At 33.5% G+C, this 12527-nt stretch overlaps 2 protein-coding genes across 2 annotated transcripts in view; both read left to right on the top strand.

Moving 5' to 3' along the window:
* Positions 1-234: 234 nt before the first annotated feature.
* Positions 235-1611, top strand: LOC123658702. Its single transcript, XM_045594052.1, has 2 exons — positions 235-270; positions 1198-1611. Exons 1-2 carry the CDS (start codon positions 235-237, stop codon positions 1609-1611), a joined length of 450 nt encoding a protein of 149 aa, XP_045450008.1.
* A 5734-nt stretch (positions 1612-7345) lies between these two features.
* Positions 7346-12527, top strand: part of LOC123658590 (alkaline phosphatase-like) — a 28034-nt gene continuing 22852 nt past the window's right edge. Inside the window, exons 1-2 of the mRNA XM_045593960.1 lie at positions 7346-7442; positions 11187-11268. Of these exons, the coding sequence (XP_045449916.1) occupies positions 7346-7442; positions 11187-11268 (179 nt within the window). The remainder of the gene's footprint in view (positions 7443-11186; positions 11269-12527) is intronic.

Raw genomic sequence — 12527 nt, 5'->3', positions numbered from 1 at the left:
CCATTTTATCGATAGATAATAAAATTTAATTTAGTTGAAGCTTATTTAGATATTCTTAACCCTTAATTCGACATCGTGCAGTATACTTCTCGTTAAATAAATAAAAATCTGTGTCAAAAATAAGATCGCACATCTAGATTTTTAGGTTTTATATGGAATCTTAAACTATGCAACCATCTTGTGAAAAATCAGTGGCGCGTGATATTCAACGGTACGCCAGCAATCACCATCGAAATGGCGGGGAGGAAGGACTTACCGCGAGGGCTCTCGGTAAGTTGTAATTTATTCGTCATTTTATAACTAGTCTCAATGTAAAAATCATTGAAAATTAAATAAAAAACATCCCGGTAGCTACTCATAAGGCTTTGATTGTTTTATTGATATTTGTAAAGTTTTGACGACGCCCCAAACTTTTATGTCCAGTATGCTTCCCGTCGTCGAATGATTAGTTAAGTAACGATTAAGTAGTATGTCCAGTATTTTTCCCCTTGTCAACGTTGTAGAAAACTAAATACTAAATTATAGTCTAGTATACTTCACGTTACAACATTATTAGAAAATATACTTTTGCTTTTAGTGTCATAATATTTAGATAAAAATGTTTTATAACTCATAACTTTACGTTTTCAGATCTTTAGGTCTAGAGGAAATCGTTTAGTACACTGGTACCACCTGAAAACGCTTCTTCCGATATTGATACTGCATGCAAATCTGAAAATCAGAAGGAAATTCCTGTACACAGAACTGAAGAGTTGTCCTTTTCACCATACCCCTCTATAAACTCAGTCTTAGAGAGCGCATGAATATATTGGATAGCTCCGAAAATGATATCGACATCGACAGATAATCGACAGTAACGACTCTTATCATCATTCCAGCCTATTGCAGTCCACTGCTGGACATAGGCCTCTACAAGTTCGCGCCAAAAATGCGCAAATTCATGTGTTTTGCCCATAGTCATCACGCTGGCCAGGTGGGTTGGTGACCGTAGGGCTGGCTTTCTCGCACCGAAGACACTGCTGCCCGTCTTCAGCCTGTGTGTTTGAAAGCCAGCAGTTAGATGGTTATCCCGCCATTGGTCGGCTTCTTAAGTTCTAAGGTGGTAGTGGAACCTTGTTATCCCTTAGTCGCCTCTTACGACACCCACGGGAAAAGAGGGGTGTAAATTTAGTGTTAGCTCTTTGTAAGACGATTCAGGCTCGTGGATGTGCTGTTTATTTCGACAATTACTTCACAACGCCGGATTTGATTAGGCATCTTTGTGAACATTACGGGATTTTCAGCCTCTGCACTATACGGCAAAATAGACTGAAGGGTTGCTGCAAATTGTTAAGTTACAAAGAACTCAAGAAAAGAGGCCGAGGTTCATTCACCCAAGTTGTAGATGACGAAAAAAAGATTACCATTGTCAATTGGTACGACAATAAAGTTGTGACTTTAGCTTGTTCTTATGCCGATGCTTACCCAGTTCAAGAGATTATTAGATTGAGTAAAGCACAGAAAAAGACAATTAGTGTCAACAGTCCACACTACAACCAACATATGGGAGGCGTTGATCTGTGCGACATGTTAATAGCCCTTTACAGAACATCTTTCAAGAGCCATCGTTAGTACATGAGCATTTTTGACCAAATGCTAGATATAGCAGTTAACAATACTTGGCTACTCTACAGAAGAAAATACAACAAGAATAACCTGAAAAACATAAGTCTAAAACAGTTTTGACAGAAGTTAGCAGTTCAATTGAGACAAAGAGAAAGATTATTGCAGACGGAAACACCAAGCCCTCTCTACCAAAGAAAACGCTCATTCAAAACCCAAGTGCACCGAGGCCTCCAGTTTCCTGTGCGTTATGATTGCTGCAACCACTGGCCTAAATACGTAACATATGGGCGTTGCAAGTTCTGTAAGAATAATAAAACGACATCCAATGTTCCAAATGCAAACAGAGGTTATGCTTAGTGGTCAAAAGAAATTGCTTTTATAATTTCCATAATGAGTATATAAGAAGGAAGGCTGGAGACCAAGTGGCATAAATAATTTACATTTATAATTTTTATGTTTTTGATAACTAAAAGGCTGATTGTTAGTTATGGCTGTGATTTGAATAACCTAGACTGTTGATATTTATGAAAATTTAATCATTATTTTATTATTATGTTTCAAGAATAACCGAGTTCTTTGTATATTAAGTTTTTGTAGTTCCTTTTAGTATTTTAAGAGTAAACTAATGTATTAAGAGGTTATTTTTTAATATAATGAGTATTTGTTTATGAAATCGTTGTTTAATTCTATTTGACAGTGAGAAGTATACTTCACATGGTAAGAGCGCTTCAGTATCTTACAAATTTGACAACGTCCAGTATAGTGGACATACGTTTTTCAGGAAACTGAAAAAGGTAGAATTTTTTGAGTAATTTTTCTAGGGTCCCTAAAAAGCTAAGAATCTAATCTGTAAAGATTTCACAATTTGAATGAAATTAAAAATCCGTCGAATTAAGGGTTAAATAACAAATTTTAACGTTCTTAACCACATCATAAAATAGAGAATAGATAAAATACGAATACAAAATTTCTATTTTATATACCAATTAAATTTTGCCAACTTCCCAGTAATTCTACAAAAAATGGCCATAAAACGGATACAGCTGCAGATTAACTTAATATTCAGTGGAATTTTTACAATTATGACTCAGGACTAAGTTGCCTAATAGAGGATCATAACTTTTTTAATTATACAAAAACAGGTTTATTACACTTTTCTCAAGTTTTTTTTCATTTAATTAAGTTATGTAGTTTAACGAAGATATTTAATAAAAATAATGGTAAAGTAAAAAGTAAAATTTTCATCAATAGGTAGCTAGGTATTAGGTTAGGTTTATATTCAGTTATTAAATAACAAAAATGGTCTAATCCATGATTGGTATTAAAAATAGGAAATAATACGATTTCTTATTATTCGTATAAATATGGCTATTATTTTTCACCGCAAATTCTTTTTTTTTTTTTTATCTACACAATACACACACGGTCGTCTGCTCCTAAAGTAAGCAACTTAATGCTTGTGTTATAGGTAATAGCCGCCTGGTATAGCTACATTTTTTTTCGACAAACATACATATAAATAATATATAAATAATATATAAATAATATATATATATATATATATATATATATATATATATATATATATATATATATATATTACACCCAGACTCGAGGTGGAAATCAAACCCACAACCCTCGGAGCAGAAAGCACTACAACTGCTGCAACGGGCTAATCAATTCGGACAGTTTTCTAACTTTCTTAAAAGTACGAGTATTTTCTTCGTCTTTTGTGGAAAATAAATGAAAAAATTGCTATACGTCAATCAGTCGGTATTATTTATCTTTTAATTATTATTTTCAACAATGGAAATTCATACATCACAATAGGAACTTCATCAAAATAGAGTTCATTTTAGTGACATTGATTTGTCTAACTTAGGAATTGTGTGAGCTGTGTGAACTGTGTGAGTTGTTAAGCATATTTAATAAGGCAACGCTCTAATTGGTTATATTAGAAAGCAATTTAAACTTTTCACTATCGTATGCGATCTAAACCAATAAAGGAAAAAGTACGTTCGTTTATTTGTAAAATTAAGTTAGAAACTATATATCAAATGATAGATATCAAAAGATATCAAAAGGGTGAAGTTTGGTACTCGCTTCGAATTCTAAAGGCCAACTATTGGACTTAGAAATGTCTAATCTCAAAGGAACTTTTCCGAAGTTAAAAGAAGGAATATATTTCCGTCAGAAATAATTGAGAAGAGAATACAATCTCATTTAAAACTTACTACATTGTCCATGTTTAGATTTATTTACGAATTTTGTTTTATTTTGTAAATACGAAAATCGAAAGACATTCTTACATGTCATCACATCATCACAACAGCCTTTCGCAGTCCACTACTGGACATAGGCCTCCACAAGTTCACGCCAAAAAAGGCGTGAACTCATGTGTTTTGCCCATAGTCACCACACTGGGCAGGCGGGTTGGTGACCGCAGGGCTGGCTTTGTCGCATCGAAGACGCTGCTGCCCGTCTTCGGCCTGTGTATTTCGAAGCCAGTAGTTGGATGGTTATCCCGCCATCGGTCGGCTTTTTAAGTTCCAAGGTAGTAGTGGAACTGTGTTATCCCTTAGTCGCTTCTTACAACACCCACGGGAAGAGAGGGGGTTGCTATATTCTTTACTGCCGTAACCACACAGCAGCATTCTTACATGTATTTCTACTTAATTCAGACTTGGTCATTTCTTTGTACCGCGACGTTTTTTATTATTATAATATATGTAGTACTGAGCTGATTTTTATAAACGACTTCAAAAAAGGAGGACGTTACTCAACTCGACCGTATATATACCGTATATTATGTATCTTCGGAAAAACTTCGTCGTTTATGAACCGATTGTGATAATTCTTTTTATTTTTGAAAAGGAGATATCCCATAGGTGATACGATGGTAAGGAAATCAGGAGCTAATGATGGTTTCCGAGAGAAATCGAGAGGAATCCTCAAAAATCATAATGACAACTAGTGCGTTTGTTAATTTTTTTCGTCTAGTTACGTTCATCATCATCATCATTACAGCCTATACAGTCCACTGCTGGACATAGGCTTCCACAAGTTTACGCCAAAAATAACTTGAACTCATGTGTTTTGCCCATAGTCACCACGCTGGGCAGGCGGGTTGGTGACCGCAGTACTGGCTTTGTCGCACCGAAGACGCTGCTGCCCGTCTTCGGCCTGTGTATTTCAAAGCCAGCAGTTGGATGGTTATCCCGCCATCGGTCGGCTTCTTAAGTTCTAGTTACGTTGTTTTATTTTTATTCGATGTAATTGAAGTCGGTTTTTTTTATTTTGCGAGCAAACACAATTATTATTTAGATTTAAGGCTTGGGTGGCCACGTCGGAGTCTCAAATCAAAATTAATTGCCCAGTACTCTCTGTACATGTAGCTAATTTTATAGTCAGGAAAATGTTATGCGGAGAAAAGGTGCTAGCTAAACTAAAAACTCAAGTATCTAGCGGGGTCTTACAGGCCCGCACGTCGGTACTCGATACTTAAATGCTAAAATGAAATAAAAACCCTTCAGAATGCCAAATTGTGGAGCAGTTTTCAGGAGTAATTTTAAATTTGTGGTAACTAAATGTTGAAATAATTTGCCTCCACTATTTTGAATCTTTACCAGGTCTAACTAATAATATCTGTAACTAATAAAACTACGATAACTACGATAAAAATGTACCGTCAAAATCACGTTTATTACTATCGTCACGATACTAAAATTCTTAGAATATTATTTTTGGAAAAAAATGTTTGCAAATAGAATAAGAACACGAAATAGTTAAGTAGTCGGATAATATTTCTGTAGGTTTATTGTGCTTTTATGCATGTAATACTATGGGTTAAGTTTGGATTAACCAAAAAAAAAGACTACTTCTACGATTCGAAGTTCTATTGATGTTGTTATTTTTACCGCACCGATCAATCTCCTTTAGGTTGTTGAATTTCGTCTCCACAACTCTACGACGATTTCGACTTCTATATATTTGATCGACGATACTTTATTTAAGTAGGCTTCAAAAGCACCTTTGAATCGTCATCTTACAACGTAAAATTATATTTAATTTTAACTAGCTGTGCCCGCGCTTCGTTCGCATGAAATTCAACAAAAAAGTTATCGTTCAGTTCGCAGAATTATAAAAAAACTAAAATAAAAGTAGCCTAAGTTACTCCTTATTACATCATTTATCTGGCAATGAAAGTCTCGTCAAAATCGGTCCAGCTGTTTCAGAGATTAGCCGGAAGAAACAGACAGAAAGTTATTTTAGTACATGTAAAAGTGGTTATTTTAATATTACAAACAGACACTCCAATTTTATTTATATGTATAGATAAATTAATTACAGTTAAAATATTTAATTGTGATTAAAGTGGAGCTCAAAAATGAGACTCTGCAGAGAATTATCGAAAAGGAACTCCACAGTTATTCTTTAAAAAACACTGTTTTTTTTTATTAGGAGTAAGATTCCTCTAGAGTCTAGAGCGTAACTTTGTCGAAGCTATTTGTGCTGTCTTGTTACTAGCGGTAACAGCAATAGTCGTCATACTTTATCAATAACAAACAAACAACCAGATAATCATTTCATCTTTGTATTTTACGTACGAATAAATGTGACTAAAAAAATAATGTGTAATTTAAAATAATTGCAACATCTTTTTATCAGTACGAATCAACTTTCACCACAAGTTCTATTCGAACAACAATAATACTGTAACTGTAACAGCTTCCTATCTTTAACGCCTGATGTTCCAGATACAAGGCCATTATCATATTCCAAACAAGCAAACAACCTCCCTACAGATGAGTTGACAAAACACATGCGATGTTCGTGGGTATTACCTCAAATACACGTTCAGATGTATTATACTATCTCTCGATGAAATATTTGTTTGCTGGAGTTGCGAAGTTCGTTATTTATGCGGAAAAAAAACATTTCATGTCGCAAACAGTCGATTGCTTCTATTTTGGTGTTGGACAAGTTTTAATAGAAATTTATTATTCTACTCGATTTTCCTTAGTAAATCTCCATTTTAATATTTATAAGGATTAAAAAATATTTTTAATTATGTAATTAATTAACGTCAGAAAGCTTCAAAGTAAATTCCAGAAAGTTTAAATTGTCACGAGTCTACGTCTCAGTGGTGCGAATGTTTCACAAAGGATACAAAAAATACAGCCAAAATTATTTAAAACTTATTAATAATATTTTGTCATTATTTTAACAAGTACACATCATTTTAGTTATAATCTCCACAAATAAAAAGGGGTGCTTTTCTAATCATTTTCATCACAGGTTTTTATCAATATATATAATTAACAGATATATTTCAATTGTTGAATATGTATTTCAATGTTTGATAAATTCATACGTTTTATGTTTATTATTTTTTAAGATTGTGTCTTAATTGGTTGACAATAATTATTAAAAATGTCAGAATAAATCCGCTTCGAAGTTTTCACAAAAAAACTTTATGGATATTAAAAAAAAAATATGGTGATATTATTTTTTTTTTATTAGTTTACAAGAAAGCCTGCGATAGTATAAACTTGGTATTTATTTTTAGCTTTATAGACAGCTGATATTTGTATAATCTTTAAGGTGTGATATGTGACGATGACTATAATGTTTAATATATTATCTTTGTTTGCAGTTGCATAGGCAAGGAGTCGAGAATAATTAAATTGCCATCAAGTTCAAGTGGGAAGTACGTTAGCACCGATGAAGCTTGTCAATCATGAGTGCTTGGTGCTATATCGTGATCATGATGTGCACGATCAACAATGGAGTCCTGTCCCCAGCACCAATGAGCGCTGAAATGAAGGAAACCTACGGTAATAATCAATTTTATTGCAAAAGTAATGTCTGTCTGCGAATAAATTTATGAAGTTTTAATTTACTTCAAGTACCAAAGTAACATCAACTTTTTAACCGGAGATGACTCCGCAGCTTCACCGTTTTATCGATTTAATGTATTAAGTTTGTACCAGCTTAATGTAGTTTAAAATAACTAATTTTTGCAGTGTTTAGAATGTGTAGAAATGGTAAATCGTGTGCTATTTATATAACGAGTGTATTTTGCTCTAACTCAAAATGCATAATATTTGAGGTTGGAATTTAATTGCTTTAAACAATTTAGTGTGACTTTATTGTTTGTCTCATCCTACAGCCTTGAGCCATATAATAACAATTTCTTTTTATTATAAGTTATTTATATCTTTTTGTTTGGCATTGTATCTAAGAGCATAAATCCCAGGACACAAGAAAATCACATTGCCGAGGACTCTGGTGCTAAGCTTAACGGTCAAGTTGTTAACATATAGGTTTAAAGGCGTTGGCGAGCATAATACCTTGTGACGAACATCAAAGTCAGCTCAAATGAACAAGAAAAAATATCAATCTGTGACACGTGTGACGGTATTGACCTGACCTGATTTCAAAAACAATCTTTAAAAATATCAGCAATATCAATTTACCATAAAGAAGATTACGTAATTTTTGAAAGAAGATAGTAGACACGAACTGAAAGCAGAAATTTCCAGAAACAAATCCCATCAAAATTTTAACTATTCTTCATGTGGTCTATGACGTTTATTTACTTAATTGTATATATGAATTAAGTATTATGTCAATCGTTATAAAACCATAGCTTAGTACTCGTATGTAGTTATTTAGTAATAATAGAACTCGGAGTAGATGCAACATGCTATTCAATATATACAGTTTCCGTTATGTATTCGAAAAAGGAAGCCATCTCCTTAAATATAAGTTGAAGTTAAAAAGTACACGAACATTATAATGAGAAAACTAACAAATATTTCCTTGGTGCCATTGAAATAACTTACCATAGAATGACAAATAGTCATCGTCGCGTCGTATAGATGACCCAAAAGTAAACTATTATTAAATAGTTTCTAAGTTATTAAGGTTTAAAGAATATTTATTTTCTCATTGAAAACACACAGTCGCTTACATGAGAAACTATCAACATATTATGTGGGTAAATATACAAAAATTATACAGCAGTTCACAGATACATTACGATTTGTTTTACACTGTACTTAAATTAGATCAATCTTCAATTTAAATGCATTATTATCTATTATCTATCTTGCATTCAAAATAAGTGGTGCCGACGCGCGCGCACGAATTATTAATTATTGTGGTATTTCAAAAAGATAATGTCTACTTAAATAAGTTGATTATCTAATTTGTAATACCTAAATTATATAGTAAAAAAATGGAGATCTAAAAAGAAAATCATTTTTGTTAGCGAACTTGCATACACTGATAATTATTTTGTTGTGTCTTATTAGTTAATCAGTGTCTAATTAAAAGAAATTTTGCTCAAAAAGCATGATTTTATGATGATTATTATTATTGATTTCAACTTGACAAAATACATAAAAAGGGTTTTAATTATAATCCGCAGTCGGCGTTTCTTGTCTTTTATTATTATTACACTAAATACAAAGGACGAAAATAAAAATATTTAGATAAATAATTTTACTGAATATTTGAACTTCTACTTGAATATTTGAACTACTACTTCTACTTCTACTTGATATTAGGAAATAATTGTAAAATATTGATTAAAATATTGAAATTTACAAATCAATATACAAACACACGCACAATTCGGAAACGCATAGAATAGAACATAATTTTTCTAAGGACCAAAATTATTAAATATCTGTAGTTTCAGTTACTCGTCAGACAATAAATCTACAGCTCGAGTAGAGATCAAAAGTAGTGATTGAAGATCGCTTTGATGTTATTCCTTCTAGTAATTGCGGGTCAAACCGTTTAAACGTTCACAACTTTTTGTTTTACAACTTGTTTACTTTGTTTCATTAAAAGAGTTTTGTTTTATTTTTTTGACAAACGTTGAAGCGAGAATGTTGAGTTGTCTTAAACAATTAGTTCAGTTGTAAATAGAATAATGAAATATATAAAATTCGTTTTTACTAATAAACGCGACTTTTTTGACGACGCGTTGGCGCAACGGTCACTGCACTGGTTTGTGGCTGTTGCGCTGGCGGTTGCGGGTTCGATCTCCGCACATGACAAACATTTGCATTGGCCAAACAGATGTTTGTCAAGTCAATTTTAATAAAATTAATTTTTTCAAGGTTGAATCGGAGTTCATTTTTTTTAAACTTGGGAATTTAATAAACATTAGTAAAATAATTGACTTCGTCTATCTTTTTCTCATAATATAGCCAACACGGCTATTATCAACGGCGTATTATCAACTTTTATGTCAACATATTATATTTTGCCTCATTATCTAAGAATAAAATAAATTGCATGCTTTTAAAAAGTACAACCGATTACTAATGTTATACTAGCAATACCCGTGCGAATTATACGCACTAAATAAGTAAAAAAATTACCGACAATCATGATGACATTATTTCAAAATTAAAGCGTCATATATATAATTCTAATAATTACCTACCTTACAAAAACAAAAGCGATAATAAATTTTTTAGTCGTAGATGCCGATAGAGCAAGCAGTTATCTATAAAATGATACATAATTAATGTGGACTCTGCGTATTTTGAAGAGTGTCCTAGGCGACACAGTGTCTGTCTGACACTGTCTAAATCGTCTGCAATAGACGGACTAAGGCCAATGATAATGATGAATTCATGTAGAGTAATTGGGAGGTTTTTTCTAAAAAGCGAGGCAAACATCTTCTTCTTCTTCTTTAGTTTTAATGGCTTTCAATAGTGCCAAATAAGCACAGATGATTTCACCAGTGTCACGTAGAAAAGTCAAACAGTTAATAAATTGATAAAACGACTTTAAATACTTCGTGTATCGGTGAAGTGAAACAGAAACATCACAAGATAATATTTGTGAGTCTAGAAGCGTTCTCGACGCAAAATGGTCGTATTAATGAAATATTCTGTTATTTCTTTGTAAACAAATCTGTATTTTAATAAAATCTGTACGTTATTCTTAAAATATTATTTTATATACAAATATTTTGTTGGTTGGCTGATTTGTACATAATTTAAATATTTTGTAAAGTAGGCAAATAAAAATGCATTTCAGCTAGTAAATACATCCCTACATTACTCCTCTCTCGAATGTCTTTTAATGAGGGTCAAAACTCTAATCTTATTGCTGATAGTTGATATTTTTGTTGGAATAGGAAAGGTTCACGTAGAAGCGACTACAAATGTGTGTTTGATTTCAGTTTGATAACGAATTCGGGTACAATACATACCTGGGTACGATACCTGGAATGTAAATGTGATCGTTTACGAAATTTTCAAGATGAACTTGACATTACAATTAAAATGTTACCTTCTAAGTTTGATATTATAGCGGAAGGTTGTAACTGTTTTCTTTTTCGAAATAGTTCTTGAAAGTAATAATATCAACTAAAATGACATAGTTATTTTACTAACTCAAGAGAAAAAGCATAGCGCGGCAATAAAATATTTTATGTTAAAATGTAGCTTATAAAATCATCTTAAATGTAACAACTTTTTTCTGACTCTTCGTTAGAATTAAAAAAAAAAAAAATATTATTTTTTTTTATAAAATATCAGATCTCCTTTCAGATCGTCATTACTGGTATGCACAAGCTCAAGAAACTTTGCAAAAACGTCTTCAATACGCTTCAGAAAAGAATCCTGTGGCAAAGTAAGTAACATGAAATATTATGTTATTTTTTGTAAATGAATATTATCAAAATTTCAGATTTGTATACTTTTGTTTTCTCATCCTAAATCATATTATCCTACTTATATTATAAACGCAAAAGTTTGTATGTATCGATGTATGTTCCTCTTTCACGCACAAACTATCGAATGGATTTTAATGAAAGTTTACAATAATATAGCTTATACATTAGAATAACACATAAGCTATAATTTTTAAGGATAGTGTGTGAATTATCCAAAATATAACGATAGTTGTTGTTAAGTCGGAAAAAAACTGCCATCTGCGAGCTATTATGGCATACGTTACATACATCTGGGGCGAAGCCTTGGACAAGCACGGAGAGGCGTTAGCTGTCTCACTCGATGTATCGAAGGCATTTGACCGGGTCTGGCATGAGAGCCTATTGAGCAAGCTTTCAGCTTACGGAATACCCCCGAGCTTGTGTGACTGGATATCAGATTTCCTGAGTGGGCGATCATTTCGGGTGGTCTTAGATGGCTCCTCGTCTGACTTGATGGCGGTTAATGCCGGTGTCCCTCAGGGATCAGTTCTCTCTGCAACCCTCTTCTTGATTCACATAAATGACCTCCTCAGGCCCGGTATCTTTGGATACGCGGATGACAGCACTGTTACGGAGAGATACGTGTCCGGTCCCCGAGCTGGTGGGGCTGAAACTCATGAGCATAGAGAGGCCCTGGTTGAACGCATGAATTTGGCTTTGAAAGAGGTATCCGATTGGGGTGACGCCAACCTAGTCAAGTTTAATGCTTCCAAAACACAAGCGTGTCTTTTCACTGCTAAACGGAGTCCATTCCCATTAGCTCCGACTTTCCGGGGTGTATCTGTACCGATCACCGATAGTATTGATCTTCTAGGCATAAATATTTCGTCTAATATGAACTTCGGACAATGCATAGAGTCCAAGGCAAAAATTGCTGGTAGGAAACTTGGTATCCTCAATAAAGTCAGGCAGTACTTCACACCGGAACAGCTTCTTACTCTCTACCAAGCACAAGTTCGATCGTGTATGGAGTACTGCAGCCACTTATGGGATGGCTCTGCCAAGTACCAGCTCGCTGCTTTGGATTCTGTGGTTCGACGCGCCAGAAGACTCATCGGTGACAAATCGCTGGTTCGCTCTAGACTTCAAAGTCTCGAACATCGGCGCAAGGTTGCTTGTTTGTCGGTATTTTACAGATTATATTTCGGAGAGTGTGCTCTAGAACTATACAATTTGG

The sequence above is a fragment of the Melitaea cinxia genome, chromosome 12 (assembly GCF_905220565.1).
Source record: "Melitaea cinxia chromosome 12, ilMelCinx1.1, whole genome shotgun sequence".
Classification (NCBI taxonomy): Eukaryota; Metazoa; Arthropoda; class Insecta; order Lepidoptera; family Nymphalidae; genus Melitaea; species Melitaea cinxia.
Note: the sequence above shows the minus strand (reverse complement) of the source record. Positions and strands in the feature narration are given on the sequence as shown.